Source organism: Lacerta agilis, chromosome 3 (assembly GCF_009819535.1).
Source record: "Lacerta agilis isolate rLacAgi1 chromosome 3, rLacAgi1.pri, whole genome shotgun sequence".
NCBI classification, from domain to species: Eukaryota; Metazoa; Chordata; class Lepidosauria; order Squamata; family Lacertidae; genus Lacerta; species Lacerta agilis.
The window spans coordinates 6669671-6692996 of record NC_046314.1 but is presented as its reverse complement, the minus strand read 5'-3'; the positions used below and the strand labels follow the sequence as shown (position 1 = coordinate 6692996).

General features: G+C 40.0%; 1 protein-coding gene across 3 annotated transcripts in view; it reads left to right on the top strand.

Annotated features, from left to right (window-relative positions):
- The window catches only part of LOC117043239 (homeobox protein Meis1), a 156959-nt gene that overhangs the window by 114242 nt on the left and 19391 nt on the right, over nucleotides 1-23326 (top strand). For all 3 annotated transcript variants that reach the window (XM_033142710.1, XM_033142712.1, XM_033142711.1), the window contains exon 9: nucleotides 8119-8195. In XM_033142710.1, coding sequence (XP_032998601.1) covers nucleotides 8119-8195 — 77 coding nt within the window. The remainder of the gene's footprint in view (nucleotides 1-8118; nucleotides 8196-23326) is intronic.

The following is a 23326-nucleotide window of genomic DNA, read 5'->3' as shown; positions in this document are numbered from 1 at the left end:
ATTCTTTTTAAACTGCAGCTTGCAGTGCTGATTTAAACTACAACTTGCAGCTACTTTTTGTTTTTTCAGCTTGGGCAAAGAAGCCGCTCTGTGCCAAAAGGAATTATTAACTTAGAGTCTGAAAGGAGATAACTTAGTCTGATTTTATCATAGCAACAGTTTCCCCATAGACTGGCTTGCAAATATTCTATAGCTATTACAATGAGGCATTGCACTGGGCAAGGTATTAGGTCTGGGAATGTTATTGCCATTTGGTTATCAAGATGGAAAAGATAATATACCACTATCCTAAAATACACATTTGCTGGAAAATTTTGTGAAAGGAGTGCATTTGGAGAAACAGTGTGATAAAGATATAAGTCTGAATATAGCCCTGCTGCATTTCTACTATTTGCTGCTTTGCTTACTGATTATAATAAAGTGTTGGGGCGGGGGGCGGATTAGACCAAATAACCACACTGTTATGCCTTCATGTCAGGATAGCAATTCCTTAACTAATAGTATTAAACTGCAAAAATAATGCATAGTAGAAAATTACACTTTTCTGTCACTTTGATTTCTTTATTAGTGTTAAAATCACTACTGTAATTCACAATGTTGTGGTGGGTGGCATAGGGACTTTATGTTGCAGAACAGAAATGAAAGCATTGAGCGCAAATAGTTGCCCCCTACTGACGTGCAGTTCGAAAGCATGTCAAAGTGCAAGTAGATAAATAGGTACTGCTCCAGGCAGGAAGGTAAACGGCGTTTCCGTGCGCTGCTCTGGTTCGCCAGAAGCGGCTTTGTCATGCTGGCCACATGACCCGGAAGCTGTATGCCGGCTCCCTCGGCCAGTAATGCGAGATGAGCACCGCAAACCCAGAGTCGGACACGACTGGACCTAATGGTCAGGGGTCCCTTTACCTTTACCTTTTACCTTTACTCAGTGGCACTGAGCAGGAAGGGAGAGAAGGTTTTGCTATCCCTGTTCCTTAAGTCTCTCATAGGCTACCTTGGAGAACTGGAATTCCCACCTTATCTGCATATTGTTGGGAAATTACGTTAATATAGTTTTTTATTGGGGCAATCACTGAGTGGCTTGAAATATAGTCATGCAACTGAGGCCAAATGCAGAAGATTTTTTTCTTTTCTTATTCATGATTAAAAGATCAGGAGCATTCAGAGGGCTCATGCTTCCCTCTCTCATTCCTCCCTCCCCCATGCAAATTTTCCACCCCCTTTTCCATAGTATAGCATAGTACAGGCTACTCCCCATTTACACAGGGGTTACACATTTAAATGAAATGGTGTATATTTCAAACACCATTGGAAAAGCCTGTAAACAGCCTCTACACCTCAGGAAGTGAAACTCCTTAAAGAAACCAGCAGTATTACCAGACACCAAACTCCACTGAACTTCATAACAATCACTCCCTCCAAACCCCCATGCTCAAACTCCAACTCTCCATAGGCCTCAGTGGGCAGTGCAAGGCTTGTGGGATTGCCAGGTGCTGCTTTTGGACATTTTTTTTTTTTTGCCCTTTCTGCTCTTTTAGGACTGTTTTTACCGTGTGTAAATTGGTTGTTGCCTGTATAGCTAACACGGAAAAGGGAAGGGAGGGGAAAATTTGCATGCGAGGAGGGAGGGATCACCTCAGTTTCTCAAATTCTGGTTAAATGTTGACCATTGTTATATTATGTTTGTTTGTTTGTTTGTTTGTTTGTTTAAAGGCTTAATGAATGAGTATTTATTTACAGTATTTATAGGACACTATATAACAGAGATATTGTGATGGCTTACAACTATAATGAAAACTCTGGGGTGCCACCACTAAAAAGGCTTTCTCTTCCATAGCATTCTATTGCACCTCACTTGTTGGGGGCACTTGGGGAAAGGGTATCTGAATTTGTCCTAAGATCCAAATTGCAATTGGTAATTCTCTCTTTAATTATGCTTTCCAACATACATTAATATAATCAGACTGCAATTATCTCAATTCCCCCTGGATCCCTTTTCTTTAAAAAATGTCTTAAATTACCGTAACCATTTTGCAATCCTCAGATATGGAGGGTGACCTTAGGGACAAGTTACATATTTTTGTTAAAATTTCAGCAATTTTACATTTCAGTTATTTAAGAACTCTTTGAGGGATCCAGTAATTTTACCAGTTTTAAATTTGTCAGTAATTCCTTGGACCTCATCTTCTATCATCACTATTTGCTTCAGTTCCTCATACTCCCTTTCTAAGAAATTTAGCTCAAGCAGAGGGATCTTTCCTGCATCCTTCACTGTGAAGACAGATGTGAAGAATTCATTTGCAACCCTGTAGCCTTTGACTCCCTTGTCGTCCAAAGATTTGATATCAGTTGTGGGGCAAGTAAATACATGACTGCAAAGCAACAATTGGGAGTATTATAATGTGCTCCTGCTAGTTCCTTGACAGGTGGCATTTTGTATTAAACTCCTTTTAAAAATCCCACCAAATGCAAGACCCACTAGGATTGGTTCCAATCAAGAGGCCCCCCCCCAATCTTTCCTTTGAAGTTTGGTCACCTGACATCATGGTGACATCAGTGGGACAATCTCCCAAGAATCCCTCGAATTCCATTAGTCTCTGATGGCAGACCAGCATAGTACAGACACAGCCCTGCACCATGGTTAATGTTGAACAGGGAAGGGACAGTGAATTCATCCAGGAAAGGGAAGATGCTCTCGATATGTTAGCCATGGTTAAGATAATTGGAAAACTTAATAGCAGTCAGTAGAATATTCAAGTAGAATATTGAGGTGAGCTGTGATCGCTTTCTTTTCTGGAAAATCCTCTTTTCGAATCTTGCCTCTGCCATGACCTCACCAAGTGTACTGGAGGCTAGTAGTTATCAGTTTTATTTCCCCTTCTGCAATACATGGGATAATAATGCCTACAATCAGCAAAATTAGCTTTTACTCTTCAAAAAGGGCCATTTGAATACAGTTACAGTTGTTTGTAAATCATGTACAACACGGCTACCTACCTGTAACTACGACCCTGAGAACATCTTTAGTATTCTTTTAGTCTTCTTGAATGTAGCAATTGAATATGATGCATTCTAAAAACACGTTAATGGTATCAAGAAATCAACACATTGGATTTATCTTTATAAGGATGAAGAATATGTTTGTTGTTCATTGAATTTATTGTTCAGTATAGTAGCAGCATATTGCTGCTAACTACAGCCCTTATAAACATGCAAGAGCTTTGTAAAAACAATAGATCTTGTGTTAAAATACTATATTGCAAGGCTGGTTGGTCTGAATTTGCTCATATGTCTACCTGCAATCTGAGCCTCTTCCCTTCCCCCTTTGACCCTAGCTATGAAAGGTAAGCTGCATTCCTCCAATATAAATGTGTGCTGGATTGATTCTAGGACGGGAGCATAAGCCTCACCATACATAATCACTGTTTTATGGCTTTCACTTATTTGGAGGTGTTAATGCAGATCAAATGGAAAACACTCCAGAAAGAATAGCTCAGGCTACTGCTCTGCCCTATATGTGGTCCTAATCGTTAATTCTTATTGTAAGATCTAAAGGTAATTTTGTTTGCTCTTCTAATGTGTTACAGCTTTCCCAGAGGCTTGAACATATCCTTTCTCAAATTCCCATCTTGATCAATTGTGTGCAAATAATTAAGCTTTTAAGAGATAATGGTATGAGGCTAATGTACACAACAAAAGTAAAGATCTCAAGTCACTGTTTATCGAGCTGTGGCCCAATCTCTTTTCATATCCCCAAGTGATCTTGGTGATAAGTATACTTCTTAGCCGAAATCAGTGCTTATGTTAATTATTGACTGGTTTTCAGGTTGTTGGGTTTTTTTTAATTCTTTTAAAAAATGTATGAGATGCTGCTGTGGAAAGATAGTGGTTACTGCTAAAAAGATTAAAAGAGAATTGTCAGCAGTTGTGAAAAATAAATTTCCTATTTTATTATTTTATTAAAATGACAGTTATCAGGTTCTTACTCTTTCCTCTGTTGCAATGCAGTGCCTGCGATTGCCTGTAGCATGTGCCTTACTAGCCTCATGGGTGGAAATACAAGAAGGCTTTGAATGTTTTTACAGCAGCCTAGCCTGTGGCAAGTTGATTCTATGTTTGTTTGTTTGTTTCTTATTCTTAGTTTATAAGGAATCATTCATGCTATCTCCAAAAAGCTTACAATGGAGATTCATAATTTTTCAGGTATTTGAAACATACTGTAATTCTTTTCAATTCAACCTCGTTGTGAACTTTTTCTGGGAGAGATTATCTACATGAAGTCATGGCTTTCATGTGATTATAGCAATTATAGGTTTTTCATGAAACTGAACATTTTTTTTGCTACACTAAGCCAATAACCAGAGGGGGTGGGGTGGGGGGAGAAGAATCAGATGACCATAAACATACCATAGTTTAACATGTTTTTTTCTGATGCTTCTAGTAATTGGTGTTTTTTATTTTGATTTTTACAGTAGCTGTATTATTCTAATGGCTAATTTTATCTGTTCTTGTCTATTTGTTAAAAGTCCAGAGCAATTGAAAATTGCTTATTGGCGACAGACTTCTCAGTCCCCATAGCTTGAGGCTGTGCTAAAAATTCTTGCTCCTGCATGGAATTAGGCACAGCTTGCTTGGTTACGTAAAGTCAGATCACATGCAAGGTATAAAGCAAAATAAGAAAGAGAAATAGTGTTCATTGTTAGTTACATCAAGGTAATAAAGAGTTAAACCTAAGTAAACAAAGTGGTAAACAAACTGAACAGCAAGCAACATTAGAGGTTACTGAATTTGTTGTGAAAAACTATTCTGAGAGCTACTGTATCCCTACATAAATGATCAGAATAGACACAATGTCTAGGAACACAGGAACCCGCCATATACCCAGTCAGCTCAGTACTGCCTACATTGGCTGGCAGTGGGTTTCTAGGCCGTAGGCAAGAATCTCTCCCTGTCTTAGCTAGGAAATACTGATTATTGAATCTGGGACTTTTTGCATGCAAGGCAAATGTTCTGCCACTGAGCTATGGCCCTTCCCTGACTAGAATGATAGTACAGTCTGTAACATCACAATCTGGCATGGCTTCAACCTAGTAACTCATATCGAAGCATTGCATTGATGTAGCTGGAGGGATTATTCCTGCTGTGCTAGAAGCAGAGTCCATTACCTGCCATATTATGCTAAGTGTTTTACAGAACAGAAGTAGGTAGAGACAACAGATCCTGATAGAAGAGAATCCGAGAACCAACTCACAAGAATACAGTCTTAGGCATTTCTCAGTCAACTATGTTGGCACATCCCCAAATAAGGTGTTAGAAAGCCATTGTAACTGACAGAACAGGGTAGATGGAGGATCTCAACCCTTATAGTGCATAGTCAATACCACCAGGTCTACCGTGTTGTGCATCTAATATGTAGGTCTTTGCAATCATAAGTAGGCCTATAATTAGGTCAAAGGGCCCTCACTATTTGAATGGACAGAATTAAAATGTTGCAAAGGTTCATTTTATAAATTGATCTACCAAAAAGTAAGGTGGATAGCACAAGACAAATGGTCACTTGTTTGTAATTGTAGAGTCAGAACAGGCATAAGACTCAGTGAAAAGTGCCAAAATGTCCATATGCCTTCATTCTTTCTGTAAAATATAAAAGCGAACATTTCTCGGCATGTTTAGTTGATGTTGAAAGTGTTAGTTAAGTTACAACTTTACTCGAAATTGAGGGTTTTAAAAAAAATCATTTGTGAATAACTTTCTAATTTTGTCAAAAGCTAAAGTCTAGTTTAAGAGCACCTCCCCAGTTTGGTTTATTCTTGTTAGCTGACTACACGTAGATTCTCTCACATTGCAACATTATCTTTACTAGGCTTTGGATTTGTCTTGGAAGTAAATTCCAAAGCAGAAGTTGTTCGGGATTTCGTGGGCCCTTGGGCAAGAGGCTACCTGTGGGCTCTCCTAGCTTCATTTTGTTCATGGATGCGTGGAAAAGAAGAAACCCTTGAGAACTTATAGTACGTTTTCTCTTCCCAGTGTGTAACCAGTGCAGGTTAGGGAAAGGGGCTTCCAGGGCAAAAGCTGTCACTTCAGGGCAATGAATCTGATTTAATATATATTTATGGAAACTATACATGCATGTGTTGAACCAAAGGCTGGCTAATGGGCATAGGAGATCACTTCACATGTGTGCAATAACAGGGAAGGTGTTAGTGGGGCTCTATAATGGGCCATACAGCAGTCCTTAAAGGTAAAGGTTAAAGGGACCCCTGACCATTAGGTCCAGTCGCGGACAACTCTGGGGTTGCAGCGCTCATCTCGCTTTATTGGCCAAGGGAACCGGCGTACAGCTTCTGGGTCATGTGGCCAGCATGACTAAGCCGCTTCTGGCGAACCAGAGCAGCGCACAGAAACGTCGTTTACCTTCCCGCCGAAGCGGTACCTATTTATCTACTTGCACTTTGACATGCATTCGAACTGCTAGGTTGGCAGGAGCAGGGACCAAGCAACAGGAACTCACCCCGTTGTGGGGATTCAAACCACCGACCTTCTGATCGGCAAGCCCACAGTGCCACCCCGCGTCCTTAGGCCCCAGCAAATGCTTTTTTACTCAGTTCACTGCTTATGCCTGCCATGTGGCTGCACGGGGGTATCGTTGCCACTTGCTTCACATTGTCATTTTCACTTTCCCAACCTCACCTCATGCAAACTGTTCCCAGGTATGTGACCCCAGGATGATGTGGATAAATGTATCATGTGTGATATGAAGCAGAAAGTACATGGGCACACACTGCACTGATTATCACAGCCATGGCAACACAAGAAATTACTTGGGATAGTAATATGGAACAAATAATACGGAGCAATAATGGAACAAATAATATTTGAAATGTTTATGGGACCACAATATTGATTTATTTTTGGGGAAATACATGGAAGAAAGTTCCCAATCATCTGATTTTATTTGAAAGTCTTGGTGAATTATGTGAATTAAGATTACAGTGAATAGCATTCTAAGTTACAGTGAGCTGAATTCCTGTTTTTAATGAAGTGGGCCAGAATAGATTAGTCAGTATTGATTCTGAGAGCCTCCTGGTGTGGTGGCGTTTATACTGAAAGTCCAGCAATATTTTAATACAGTGGATCCCAACTCCCTCTTCAATGCATCACTTCAAAATTGCTAAGGGTCTTGCTAGACCACTTAATGAATTTTCTGCCTGTTGTTGTAATGCACTGTGCTAGATGCTGTATAGTTATAATTGCATTTCTATGTATTTGTGTGTGTATCATTTTATGCATTGCTATTTCAGTTACATATAAGAAATGAAAGCAGCAATAAAATATATAAAATAAATATGTATACTTACTGTGACGGATATGCCAACTCCCATTGTCAACTACAAACCCACAGACACAATGCGGAACCACTGGTGGTCCATGAACCCCTGTTTAGGAGCCCTAGTTTGATCAAAGGATTAATAGCCCCATGCATAAATATGGCATAAAGCTATGCAGAAGTAAAATAATGTGATGAGAGGGCATTTTCTAAACTGAAAGCTGAAATCCTCACAGCGGGAGTTGAATTTCTGAGCTAATGATTGTACTTGTTCTTGACTGCAATTGAACTTAACACTTTTAAGTGCATAAAACACAAGTATTTTGATCAAAAGTTGGTAGCTGGGTTGGTTCGTTAGAACAAAATTGATAAGCAAAGTTAATGTTTGCAGTAATGTTTGCCATACTGGTATAAAATCAGAGTACGGAAGGTTGCTTATATTTTAACAAGTATTGTGCAAAATACAGAAAATGATAACGTGTGTAATTCTATCAAACAAGAGTTGAAACTTTGTGCTACTGTTGTAACTATCCTCCCTCAGTTTCAAAAGTACTTGCTTGTATCCTAAGCAGCTCTTTCTACACTTCACTAATCATTATAATTGGCTTGTCTTTTACTGCCATTAATTATATGATGTAGTAGCCCATTAATAATTATGAGAGTGACACACCTCAGCATTTTTGTCTTTAATTATAGATACTGCACTTTTACGATTCAACTAAGATAGCTGGTAAAATTATCGTTTAATGTATGTATATATAATATTTATGTACATATACTTTGGTATCTTACAGCATCCTTACCCTTCAGAAGAACAGAAAAAGCAGTTGGCACAAGACACAGGGCTCACAATACTTCAAGTGAACAATTGGTAAGTAATTGTGCTTTAATGTTTGCACACAATCAGTATTCCAGCCTCTGGCAGCCTGCAGCTAATGGTTTGCGTTGAGATGATGCAGTAGCCTACATTTCTTTGCTAGTTTATGGGTACAAAACCAGCATAGCCTCAGTGATGTTTTCAGCTAGGGGAACTAGTTATTTTACTCCTTCAGGGTTATTCTGCTCCTTCAGGGTTATAGATATTTGCTTTCTCGTAACTTGGGAAATAGTTAGATTTCAATGCATAACTATTTGTGTGGCGCCTGCTGCCTGGCTAGAATGGATCTATTTTAGGTCACCTTTCAAACAGTCAATTTCTCTATTGCTAGGAAATTACAAATAAATTAACCACTATTATAGTTCTTCTATAGTCATTAGTTCATTACGGCTTGCTTTGTATTAAAGTGTGTTCACAGCTCTTGCAACACAGCATACAAGCTGTTCACATCCCATTAAAGTCAATGTAAGTTAAGCAAACTGAGCATGGGACCACACCCATGATGTGAGAAAGCTGGTTCTAAAATTGCTTTACAGCATTAGGTTAAAAGGGAACAACCTGAAACAAATCTGCCCAAAATCTTGCTTTGTGAGTAAAAAAAAATAGTCTCCTTAAAAATATTAAGCTTTTGCTGTTTCTGATTACATGGGTCCTAAGTTAGCAAAAATATCACCATTTTTTCCAAGAAATGATTTAATGTATTGCCATGTGTTCTTGCGCAGAAATGCAGGTTTCACACAGTATACCAGAACAAGACTTATATCTGAAGCATACTGAAATATAATGCGGTGTAAAATTAAGTGTATCTAATTAATTGTCCTAATATTTTTTGATTAGTGTTTACGATGTGGAAACCCTATCCTCTTTGAAGTAATATCCAGAAAATGTCCACAGCAAGCTCAAAGCCTGGTGGGGTAGGGGAGAGGAGAAATGGGAGAGGGCCAGTTTCTAGACAAAAGTATTTTATATTATTCAGTAAGTGTCAGAGATTAATATTGCTGAAGCTTTAATTACATGGCCTAATCCATTTTAGTGAATAAATTTGGTTTTGATGCCTTACTGCACCTGCATTAACCAACCTTTCTCTGTCAGAGTGTGACTAGGGACCGATGGGAGACGTTTCAGATATATTAAACCCCATTACAGAAAATGTAATTTCTGTCAATATAATCCCATGTATTCTTCAATTTAGTACTTTGGAGATAACAAGCTACTTACAATATATTTGCCTTCAGAGGATTAATTCACAAAGTGCACTATCTGTGAGACACAGGCAGACTCCCATAATATAGCTTGTAAGGGTTATCAATTTCTGTGACCTTACAGCAGACATGGGAGATCTATTTGTTGTAGCCTTTTAAATGTGTTGAATAATGAAAAACACAGAATGCTTTGTATACTGAATTGCACGTCCAGATATATTTTTATAATACCATGTTTAAATATTCTCAAATAATTAGTGTGTGTGTGTGTGTGTGTGTGTGTGTGTGTATTAATCACTAATAGGGACATCAGAATATGAAAGCACACTTGATGCAGATTTACTAATGCATCTTGCCTCTGTGTCCTAGTGCATTTGTCCTTAAATCTTGTACGCAATTTTGCAAATAAGAGAAACTGGGCTGGGGGGAGTTTGTGTATACTTCTGATATTATGAGAACTGTATTTGGTTTGCTTGCCTGTGGGCCCAAAAAATTGGACCCATTCCAGAGGAGGTTAAGCTACATTTACCTCCCATTTATTTTAAATGAAGAAACTAATTGCATACTAAAATCTCTTTCACTGAACTCAGTGGAGGTTAGTTAACTGGTTGAATCATGACCCTAGTAGGAACATGTGGCTACAGTATGAATGACAACACGGATATTTAAACTATGCTGCTGAAAGTCCTCTCCAGATGTTGTTGGACTACAAGTCCCATTGTCCCTGACCTCAGACGGACAGCACTCTCCCCAACTTGCAATTCTCAACAACTGGTTCAGAGGCTTACTGCCTTTGTCAGTGGAGCTAAAGCATACCCATTGTGGCTGGTAGCCTTGGCCAACCACCTGTGGGAGTGATTCCATAGACTTTGAGCTGTGTAAAAAAGTACTTTCTTTAATCTGTCCTGAATCTTCCAATATAAGGCGTCATTGGGTTCCCAAATTCTATTATTATGTGAGAAGAAGACAAGTGCTTTTCTCCACTTTCTCCACATCCTGCATATTTTTATATACCTTTTTCATGTCTCCTTCCTTGCCTTTTCTCTAAAAGAAAAAGCCCCAAATGCAGTAACCTTCCCACTTAGGAGATTTGATCCATCCCCTCAGTCATTTTGATTGCCATTTTCTGAGACTTTTCCAGTTCTATGATACAGTTTTTGAGGTGAGGTGACCAGAACTGTACACAGTATTCAAAGATTTGCATAATGGCATTGTGATCGTCACAGCTGTATTTTCAACCCCTTTCCCAAAGATCTCTAACCTGGAATTTCACAGCTGTTGTACCTAGGTCAACACCTTCATTGATCTATCCACTACAATACCAAGTCTCGTTCTTTATTGGTCACTGTCAGTTGACCCCCATGAGCATATATGTGAAATTTAGTTTTTTTAAAAAACTCAATGTACATCATTTTGAACTTGCTTACATTGAATTCCATTTGCCATTTCCTTTCCCGTTCACTCAGTTTGGAGAGATCCCTTTTTCAGCTCCTCACAATCTATTTTTGTTTTAACCACCCTGAATAAATTTATATCATCAGTAGATGTGGCTATCTCACTGCACACGTTAAAGAAGTTTAGATCACCATACCAACTGTTGGGGGACTTCCCTGTTACTTAACCAGTTCCTGATCTACAAAAGGGTCTCTTTTCTTAATTCATGACTACTAAGCATCTTTGGGAGTCTTGGTAAGGTAGTAGTTTGTCAAAAGCTTTTTTGAAAGCGCAAGTCCCTGTTGTTGTTGTTCAGTCATTCAGTCGTGTACGACTCTTCGTGACCCCATGGACCAGAGCACGCCAGGCACCCCTATCCTCCACTGCCTCCCGCAGTGTACATAATGTCAACTGGATCACCTCTATATGCTTGTTTACACACTTAAAGAACTTGCCCTTGCAGAGGCCATCCTAGTTCTGCTTCGGCAAGACTTGTTCTTCTATATGCTCAGTGAGGCACTAGTTTTCCTGGAACAGATGCTAAGCCATGGATCAGTCCGGCCTGGGCCGCATCAGTCCTGCGGAGATCCTTCCGTGGGCTGGATCGCGCGCACGCCTGCTATTTTCAGCGTCTGTGTAGACGTGATTTTCGGCGCCGTGGAAGCAAGTCCCTATGCTGCGCTGCACTGGTTTAGTGCAGGGCGTGAGCAGGCAGCTCGGTTGGGGGGCGGCTCGTGAGCCGGTCAAACGACCTCCATGGGCCGCTTCCGGCCCATGGGCCTTAGGTTGCTGACCCCTGTGCTAAACTAACCAGCCTAAAATTTTCAGGATCCCCCTTGATCCCTGTAAAAAATGGTGTTACATTTCAGGTTGGTTAGCTTAGGGGCAATTTACATATTTTTGTTAGAAGATGAGCAATTTCACATGCTATCCATTCCAGACCCAGTGATTTGTCATTTTTTAATTTTGTCAATAAGGCCTAATCCTTATTCTCTCGTCACCACTATTGCCTCCGTCCTCAGACTCCTTTCCTGTGAAAGTTAGTGCAGGCAGAGGGATCTGTCCTATATCTTCTACTATAAAACAGATGCCAGTGATTCATTCAACTTCTCTGTAATTTGTTTATGCTCCTCCTTTGATTATCTTGTTATCCAAAGCACCAACTGCCTCTAGCCAGTCTTCTTTACTGATATTTAAGGAATTGTTTGTTGCTGGCTTTTATATTTTTAAACAAATCCTTCTTTTGCATCTCTTATTGTCTGCCTGCACGTCTTTAGCCAAAGTTTGTGTTCCCTTTTTGTCGCCTCATTTGGATTAAGATGGCAATCCTTGCCTACAATTGCTTCTGTGACTCTGCTTGTTAACCATTGCAGACATCCTCCTAGACTGGCCTAGAAGTATATATATCTCCATGTGTTGTTTATATCAGCTTTTATTAGAAGTCCATTCTGGAGAACTTTGCAAGGTGGAGCCTGTGAATGATTTCTAGCCTGTGAGAATAGATTTTAAACATGAGATAATATTTTATCAACAATTACAAATGGTGGGTATGACTAACATGTAATATCCTGGGGGAACAGATGTGGTTTAGGATAGCTTCCTAAATGTAATTGTGCATTTTAATGGACACAGGATGTTACTGAACAGGGATGGGCCTGCCGGCAGCAAATGCTGTCGGTGTGACACATCAGGCCCCTGAAATTATTTTGGCTAGCTCCTGACAATCTGTGGATTCTGTGCTGTGGTGGTTCTGGACAACACACTGCTGTTTCCTTATTGGGGGGATCCACCTTGTCTTTCTGCAACAACATCAACCTTACCAAGGCCAGCCCCTACCTCTCAGTGACTCTCAGGCTCTTAAAATGGGGAGGGAGAATCAACTTCTGCAGTCTACCAACAGTCCCTGAGCACCTTTAGCTCCTGCCCCCTGACTTAAGATGTTAAGTATCACTTCTGTAAAACAAAAATATAGGTGCATTATTTCATGAACAAAAGTTTGTGTGTGTCTGTATTTGTATACACATATACATTTAGGTGTCTTTACTTTCAAGTTGTCCCAGGTTTGACTTTTTTGGTATGGTGGTTTAGGCAATCCAATCTCTCTCAGCTTTAGCCTCATCTGCAAATGAGGATAATGATAATGATATTGACATACTTGTGCAGGTTGTTGTAGGATTACAGATAATGGATGTGATGGTCTTTCAACTGTTTAAACCATTGTGGTAAATTTATTATCTTTGAAGCATTTTACTTTGGCATTGTTTCAGGTATGGTGTGTGTGTGTGTGTGTGTGTGTGTGTGTGAGGAAGAGAGAGAGAGAAGAGAGGAGAGAGAGAGAGAGAGAGAGAGAGTGCACATAGGATGAAATAAGAAATATCCCATGGAATTGCAATTAAGTTGTACTGCTTATTGTCCCACCACAGTGGTTCAAAACAAAAATTAATTAAGCACATGCTTAAAGCCTGAGTGTATCAGGGGTGACATTTTGCTGTTTTGATTCCACTGTTAGTTCAAAAACAAAACAAAATGAAAGACATACTCAGTAGGCTTCCATATGATAGCTTCAGAAATAGCTGGCATGATATGAGGAATGAAGGAACAAGTGAACCAAAATTTCCTTTGAGGAAGAGTAACTACTATTGGTCAAAACAAAATCAAAAATTCTTTCCAGTAGCACCTTAGAGACCAACTGAGGTTGTTCCTGGTATGAGCTTTCTTGTGCATGCACACTTCTTCAGATACTATTGGTCATTTATGTATAACACTGCTATATGTAACATGAAATGCCTAACAAGTCCCTGATGATGACCTTGTTGTTTTATTAATTGAGAACTAAGTTTGAGACATTGGGATGCCCAAGATCCCTCACAAATGAACTTTACCTCCTGCTAGTCTAGGAGCATGAAATGTGTAGCCCCGTGGCCAAATCTGTGTCTGTCCACCTGCTCGGAACACACGGTTCATAGCACAGGGGTGAAACAGGAGTAGAGAGAACTGTGGTCAGGCTACATTGAGCTGATGCAACTCTACCTCACTGAGGTATCAACTGAGCCCCTAGGACCGGGACAGAGCAAAGCGCCTGGGTGCTGCTAGGGCTCAGCAGTTGTCTGCTCTGGTGCAGAGGGGAAAAGGACATGTCAGGTCAGCAGCACACAGTGCACTAGGTTTGTGGATCGCTCCTGAGGTCTCTATCCACTAGATGATGCTGGGCTGTTTTGACTGCCCCTAAGTGATTGAAATAACTGGACACAGTGAAAAGTCTTATATGTAAGACTAGGGACTGTGGAAATAATATGCATACAAATAGCTATTCTGTAATAGCTATTTGCCCCCCTTAAACTTGTTTGCTACAAGGGGAGAGCTAACCTATCATTCATGGTTTGCTTTCTCTTTATTCAATTGGTTCATAAGTCGTTCAGCCACAACTCTAAGGAAATGTCTTCTTTTTTTAGATCTTTCAAAACTTGTTAACACACATTTTTGTATTAATGATGAGTCACTGTAAATCATCGTTGCAGAGATTAAATGAAATGCTGAAGGGCAGCCTGGGTGTAGATCAGTCATGAATTATTGGCAGCAACACAACATGTGGGAATATGTGAAATGTGTATGAAAAACCCAAACTCATGTCTTGGTAGCATGATACTGGAGATAAACTAGGAATGCCAGATTTTATGGTGCTTCTGCAAAAAAGAGAGTTTTTCATAATGCTTCTTGAAAATGTTTACATGATTTCTTGTATCATCTTTCGGATGTTTCTAAGTTTAATATTGCTTATGTAATTTAATTTTCTGAGAACATCCTTGTTGTTTTATTCAGTGGACATGAGAATTTGCATTGGTTTTACTCAAGATTGCCTAAACCAAGACCATCCTGATCATTTTAAAAAGCAGCATACTTTTTTTAGATTATAAACAGCATACTATAATTTAAGATTATAGCTAGAGATTAGAAAATCGCCTTTCTGTGTACTAGAAGATAAAATCTTTAAGCAGTAAAACCTGAAAATAATAACATGAAATCAATAAAAGCATACAATATGAAACCATAGTGGTTTTGAGCCATAAAGCATTTGCCCCTGGAAATTGAGCTTCTTCTGAACGTATATTAGTGAGCACTATGGAGAGGTGGTAGAAATGGGACACTCATAGGCCAGCATGGATAGCCTTTGATCTTTATCAATAATCCAAATGGATATTCATATATTTGGTTTTAAATCCATCAAGACCACGCTGATGACAATTTAGTTGCTCACGAACTTTTTACATCCTAACTAATATCTGATTTGTTCATAACCTGCTTTTATTCTTAACAAACTGCTTTCTGCATACTGGCACGGTGGCTTGGTCCATAGGAGCCAGCTGCTAGGGGCTGAGGGGTCTTCGTCACCCCCAATAAAATATTGAGGGGAACACCCCCTCCCCCAGTTGATGGGCATTGCCATTCAAATGGTGTCCATGCACTGCATCATGTGATTGATTGCCGGATGGGTCTTACCTCCCTCCCCCCATTTTATTCAAGTTGGCACCGTTGGCTTGTTCCCAGGATCTAAGGAACCTGCCCTGGGGAACCTTGTAGCAAAAAACAACCACCTGTGGAGGACTTTTAATGTGGAAGATGTGCCACACCAGTGGTCAGCCTTCTGTCTTGCACATCTTGTCCATTTTCTCAGATAATTCTAGCCACTGCAAAAAGCAGGTGCCATGGATTCCTTCAGCTGGATTTCATCACAACACTTGAGTTGGCTATAATTATCATGAAGCTCAGGGGTAGTCAACCTTTTTATACCTGTTTTGTTGTTCAGTCGTGTCCGACTCTTCGTGACCCTATGGACCAGAGCACGCCAGGCACGCTTATCTTTCACTGCCTCCCGCAGTTTGGCCAAACTAATGCTAGTCGCTTCAAGAACACTGTCCAACCATCTCACCTTCTGTCGTCCCCTTTCCTTGTGCCCTCCATCTTTCCCAACATTAGGGTCTTTTTTAGGGAGTCTTCTCTTCTCATGAGGTGGCCAAAGTACTGGAGCCTCAGCTTCCTTCCAGTGAGCACTCAGGGCTGATTTCTTTAAGGATGGATAGTTTGATCTTTTTGCAGCCCATGGGACTCTCAAGTCTCCTCCAGCACCATAATTCATAATTTTTATACCTACCACCCACTAATGCATCTTTCTTGATGGTAAGATTTCCTTACCGCCCCGTGCTTGATGGAAGGAGGATTCCGCTTGTGCCATAGAACCCCCTACCCCCACCTAGAATCCAGAAACGCCCATTAGTGGGCGGTAGGGGCCAGGTTGACAACCCCTGATGTAGCTTGCCTTCAGTATGCCAGAGGTGAACTGCATCCAGAGAAATCTTTCATTGTGCAACTTTTAATTTACTTTGCTAAATTTTAAGCCTGATCTTCAATTCTACCAAGGCTGGCTGATGCTGTGGTACTTCTGCAATTGTTCCTCCTAATGCAAGGGAGGGGAGCTTTTCAACCAGTGTGACACATTCCCTTGTGAGAAACCTTCCAGGGGCAACATTCCACTGGTGGGCGGGGTATATGCAAAAGTTGGTAGAGCAATGCGCATGACTCGTAAATTTGTAAAGTAGGTTACATTCCAGCTGTGTGAAACTCCAATTTCTGTACACACACACTTTCAAGCAAGCAAGAGGAATCAAGGACACATCCAGCCAAGCAAAAGCACTCAATGAGGGTGTGGGTTGAGGAGAGTGTAGCTTGGAAAGATTTCCAAGGGCCAAATAGAGGCCTGCATTTGGCCCCTGGGTCTGAGGTTTCCTGCTGTTACCATGGGAAAGTACTGAAAGGAGATTGCAGTCACTATGCACAGCCATGATCTGAGGGCTAAATGACAGTTCAGGTTAAATTTTTAGTACCAGGCAGGTTGGTTAAATATGCATCTGACTTTCTTAGATCACATTGCTATTGCTTATGTTACAGTTAAGCAGACATGCTGAGTTGTGAATCCGTGTGATAACATGAATACTTTTATGAGCAATCAAAGTTACAATAAACACAAGTACTTGGCTATAAATGTTAAAACCTTCCCAAATTATACTCTCTGACTTGAGCAATCTAAAATCAATCAGGGATCGTCATGTTTCAAGGGTTGGTCTGCTTTTTTCCCATGCTCAGGCATGATTTAATGCCCTTACAGATGTTGTTTAAACATTTAGCTATGGGTTGTTTTCCCAATATAGTAAAAACGAAAAGAAAAGAGGGGGGAAGCACTGGGGGTGGGGAAGCAAGAAAGGCAGATGGGGAAAATAATGCATGATGATATAAAAGGCAGTATAATGCCACATAATGTTTGCTCTGCGAAACAAAATCCAAAACTAAAAAGCCACCATGCAAGCAGGTAGCTTTTTAAAAAATATCACTTTATCTCATTTATATAGGTATCTGCTTATCTACCAGTTGGTACCTTTTTGGATTGGACTTGATTTGATTATGTGGTGCTTTTTTAAAAACAACAACACGTGTGTGTGTGTGTGTGTACACATACATACAGTTGTTTTACCAGTTTTATGTATGTAACTGATGTAACTGTTTATTATATGTTGTATTACATTGTAAAGCACATCAGGATGCCTCATAGGAAGTGATTCATAAATGAAATAAAACAATTTTTCCATGAAAGTAGTTCACAGGCTCCTTGAAAGTAAACCATTGTGGTATTTTAAAGTATTTGGCATGATGCAACCCAAATTCAGACCCTTATTTGATTCACTGAGAGAATTAACCACATGCCTGAAATTAGTGAGACTTACAAAACTTAAAAATTTGGCTGGATTGCGCCCATTCAAAATATGTGTAAAATTAGGTCCTCTAAATGCACATGGTACAGTGGCTGCAAACAGATTTCCATATTTATGTATTCAGTAAGTCTTAGCTAATTTTTATGCCTCCTACCCTAACTGTCATGCTCATTTTGCATCTGTGGTCCGTTTCTCTGTTCTTGACTGGAAGCAGGCAGAAGAACTTGGTAGCTAAAAACTGTGGAGTAAATGCCAAAAAATCATTAAAACTAGTCAAAAGTATTTTGCTAGAATCATTATTTAAATAGTCCCAGAGAGCTAACGGTAAGCTGAGCAAATAGTTTGAAGGATGAAGTGTTAGTCTGAAAGCCAATATGTATTGCGATATAAGTTGTGAAAGCTGTTTTGTACTTAACTAGTTCCCCCCCATGGGATGCGGGTGGCGCTGTTGTCTAAACCACAGAGCCTAGGGGTTGCCGATCAGAAGGTTGGCAGTTCGAATCCCCGCGACAGGGTGAGCTCCCGTTGTTCGGTCCCAGCTCCTGCCAACCTAGCAGTTCCAAAGCACACAGTGCAAGTAGATAAATAGGTACCGCTCTGGCGGGAAGGTAAATGGCATTTCCATGCGCTGCTCTGCTTCGCCAGAAGCGGCTTAGTCATGCTGGCCACATGACCCAGAAGCTGTCTGCAGGCAAATGCCAGCTCCCTTGGCCTATAGAGTGAGATGAGTGCACCCCCCAGAGTCATCCGCGACTGGACTTAACTGTCAGGGGTCCTTTACCTTTACCTTTTTAGTTCCCTCCATAGCTGTTGTTCCTTAGTAGGATAAAGCATGCATGCTGTTGCTCTGTAAAGAAAAGTGAACACCCACTAGTCCATTTAATCATGTGGATAATAAGTGTTTAGAAACTATCACTCCATTCTACATACACAAGAACAGCCCTTTTTTTGCAGTGGCTCCCCATTTGTGGAACGCTCTCCACAGGAAGGCTCACCTGGCCTTTATTATACACCGTTTGGAACTAAGTGGAAAGGTTCCTCTTCAACCAGGTCTTTGGCTGAAGGAAGATTTATTGACAGCTATTTTGTGGTGGTGCCCACAACAGTTTCTCAGATTTCCAAATGTACCCTTGGACCAAAAAAGGATGGAGACCCCTGGTATACATAGATTAAACCCAAGATTAAAATTGAGAAGACAGTAAATTAATAAGACTTTTAACTGCAAATGCATATTTAATATGTCTGATTAGGTTACGCATATGACCCTACCCAAACTAAGCAATTTAGAGCAGTAATTGCTATTCTTTTGGTTTCTGATCAAGAACAAAAAAATAGCTTAGCTTAGTAGTGAAGCAGTTGATTTGACAGACACTCTCTAGCAAAGTGTGATGTAATATATATATATATATCTACAGACTGAAAACTAACACTTTTATGGCTTCAGCACAGAGGATAATATATGAAGCTCTTCTATAAATATAAATATGTTAACCTTTCTCGTAAATCTAATGCTCATTGTATGGCAAATGAAAACTCTGTCTATCCCCCAGTGTTGTAAAACCAGGCAGAGGGTCTTCTCAGTGATGGCTCCCACCCTGTGGAATGCCCTACCACCAGATGTCAAGAAAATAAACAACTTTCTGACTTTTAGAAGACATCTGAAGGCAGTCCTGATTGGGGAAGTTTTTAATGTTTGAAGTTTTACTCTGTTTAATTTTCTGTTGGAAGCTGCCCATAGTGGCTGGGGAAACCCAGCCAGATGGGTGGGGTATAAATAAGTTGTTGTTGTTGTTGTTGTTGTTGTTCTTGTTGTTGTTGTTGTTTAAAAACCATGACCTTAATTCCCAAATAATTGTTTTAAAATCTAACAGGTTGACGGAAGCCAAACTTTGTTGAACTAAAGCTGTAGTTAATTTCTGTGATTGGCTTTATTTCTAAGAAAGGATGTAGCTTTAAGCTGTTTTTCTAAGAAATGTCGTATTTTTCCTTCTATAAGACATGTATAAGATGCCCCCTGTTTTGGGGGACTCAGATTTAAGAAAATGTGTGTGTGGGGGGAGATATATCCGTGTATAAGATGTCCCCCTAATTTTTGACATTTTTTTGGGGGGGGGAATCTAGTCTTATACACAGAAAATTACAGTAATTCACTTTGACTCTTCTCTTTTTTAAAATGGGGTGGGGTACTGCCAGGGGGAATGCAAAACTCTGTAGTGTTGCTAGGATAATACAAACTACAGAGGAGGATACTGGTCCACTAGAACTTGAAGGTTCTTTGAGGCTGCAGTCCCATGGACCTTACCTGGGATTAAATCCCAGTGAACATAGTGGGATTTAATTCTGAATAGGCACAGGATTGAACTGTGAGTTGAACATCAATGTGCACCTTTATTCTTGGGCACGAGACAAAAGTAAGGTTTATGATCTCGGCTCCTGTGCCCCTATCTATAGAATGAATACCTGTGTTAGGCCAACATTTAGCTACTGGATCCATTCTGAATTCTTTAATGCTGTTATTGATGTACTTTATAAAAATGGGGGTCATGGTTCATTTATTGTTGTCGTTTTGACCATAATGGTCATAGCAACTGCAGGAATACACACACACACATACACACCACACACTCACTATTGAGAAACAGCTAAGACCAAAATATGTATTTATAATAAAATAGGTATTTTAAGTAATTTGCATTTTTTAAAGATGGCAGGGACAGAGGTGCCACACTCCTATAAACTGCATTTTAATAATAAAGGGTTTGAGGATCTATTACATAGTTACTGTTGAGGTTTTTTCGTTTTGTATTAGCAATAGGTAGCTAATTATTTTAACTTATAACCAAATACAGTTAGATTTACAAATCTGTTCTTACAGAAACACATTTATAAGGAAGGAAACATTACCTTCGTCCTATCAGTAATCAGAAGTGCAGAATATCACATATATGCCAGCTGTGAGATACAGTACGTAAAAGTTGAAACATTCAAATCTGGAACCTAGACGTAATTTTTCCTTCAGGATTCTATCTATTTTCATGATAGTAACAGTGGTAGGAATGTTAATAATATTCCATAGCTGATCTGCTTTCAAGTTTCATAGTGATAATATTAAAACTCTCTTTTCAAACATACTCTAATTCTTTGTCTCCCCTGCCCCAATGTTTTTACAGTGTCTTTATTCTGGTCTGTTAGGAGTACAGAACAGAATTCTTCCTTTCATTTCTTTTGTCTAAATCCAGAATGTATAAAAATATTCATTATTGTAGTCCCATCCCTCTACTGCATTTGCAAAAAAACAAGGATAGAATCCTTCTAAATTAAGCAATAACAAAAATCAGTCTTAAAAGGATGGCGGAGTATAATATTGCAGAGAACCTGGTATCTGGAACAAGTCTTCCTGGCATATTTGTGCTTAGAGAGACCTGATCTCCACCTATTTTGTGCCAACAGTTATTGAGAGTGCTGTGTAGTGATTAGCCATTGAGAATTGAAATGCCAGTGAACAGAGAACTGTTCCCTCAGAGACCCTCTCTCTCACTTACATCATAAACTTGCTTCAGGCTGAGCCTACATAAAAGAAACTGCATTTTGAGTGGTTAAAAAGTCAGCCTGAAATATTAAAAATGGGCAGATGTTGCCTCCTTGCTGGATGAAACAATTTTGTCTTCATAGGAACAAAACAGAGCTACAGGCATGTAGGAAGGAAGCACTTTTGAGGGTGCTCAACATGATCCAGTGTAAATAATGTATACTTTATAAAATTAATAAGCATGTAACAATATGATCTTTTAATATCAATTGTAATTGTTGCAACAATGTAGCCTGTTTAAACAACGACTTAGTGCAGATGTAGGGGTTTTGGGAGAGGGTATCATAGCTTATTGGTGCTTCTCTGGTCCTGTTACTGTGAGCTAAACCATGGTTTGACTTAGCATATCACCCAAACCCAGGCTCATGGTTTGTCTCGGTGGACAAACTACCCCAGAAGGAGCATCATGTGTCCCTCACTAGAGGTGCAACCCCTCTTCTAACACCCAACATCCATACAATGTATTAGGTAGAGATAAATAACTCCCTTTCACCACATTGCTTCTTGGGTATACATGTTTAATTCAAGGATAAGACCAAACTGTGGTTAAAGTGTAACCTGTGATGAGGGGATGAGGTCTGAGTTGGCAGACCATGATTTGCAATCAGCAGACCACCCATAATCTGAAACCACAGTTTGAAGTACTAGTCTGGTAAGTGCTGCTGGCTCTTAAAAGGGTTGTTAATGGGTTTCCAGAAGTTTAGAGGAAGTTTACAGGCTTTATAGATGGTGTTCCCCACTATAATGATTACATGTGTGGTGTAGTGGTTAAGAGCGGTAGACTCGTAATCTGGTGAACCGGGTTCGCGTCTCCGCTCCTCCACATGCAGCTGCTGGGTGACCTTGGGCTAGTCACACTTCTCTCAGCCCCACTCACCTCACAGAGTGTTTGTTGTGGGGGAGGAAGGGAAAGGAGATTGTTAGCTGCTTTGAGACACCTTTGGGTAGTGATAAAGCGGGATATCAAATCCAAACTCTTCTCGTCTTATACAGTACACACCGTACTCAGGAATGTAATCCCCCCATAAGTGGGAAATGCCTATATGTGTCTAATAATAATAATAATAATAATAATATAATAATATTATACCCCGCCCATTTGGCTGGGTTTCCCCAGCCACTCTGGGCGGCTTCCAACAGAATGTTAAAATACAATAATCTATTAAACATTAAAAGCTTCCCTAAACAGGGCTGCTTTCAGATGTCTCCTAAAAGTCTGGTAGTTGGTTTCTCTTTGACATCTGGTGGAGGGTGTTCCACAGGGCGGGTGCCACTACCGAGAAGGCCCTCTGCCTGGTTCCCTGTAACTTGGCTTCTTGTAGCGAGGAAACCGCCAGAAGGCCCTCGGCAGTGGACCTCAGTGTCCGGCAGAAACAATGGGGGTCACCTATGGTTTGCTGTGGTATCTTCATTGACAAGCCATTTTTACAACCATTTCTTTGCCTCCAAAGGCTGCTGTACAATGAGTAGTAAACTTACGAAAACTAAGAGGTTGGACAATGAAGCAGGCAGGAACCTGACACTATTGTTTGCCTGAATAATGTTTAGAAGCCCGAGCTATGGTTTGCATTCTCTGGTTAACACAAAGCATGGACTGACACAATGTCTGAAATAATTATGTAGTACTAGAAATACCTTTAAAGTGATTTCATTTGTTTCAAGATCTGTAGCTATATGGCAGTTCTGTTCCTAGTTTGTCCTTTTTTTGTCTTTATAAAAGGATCTACTAAGCTTGGATTTGTTAATACTATTAAATTTAGGGCCACTGATAGACCAGAAAGATGGGCAAATGGCCAAATCAACGTGAAGATAGTTATTTCACAGCCCTGAAGGAGGTGATATGAAAACAAAATCAAATAATGGCATTTCTGATGTGCAGGAATTGGTACTACTTGCTTATGTCTTATGATTTACTTTAATATTACAGTTGCAATTTTTGGTGATACATATTGTCCAGCTTTGTATTTTTGCCTCCGGTTTTTGTTGCTGTGTGATCGAGTTTATGACCATTATTATAGCTATGGTTCCCTCAGAAAACCCTACATCTTCCTCGCTTAGGCTTTAGAGGGATTTGTAAACCTCTTTAAATCCTGCTCACTCATTATGGTAACATATGGTACAGGTGGTGACCTCTGTAAT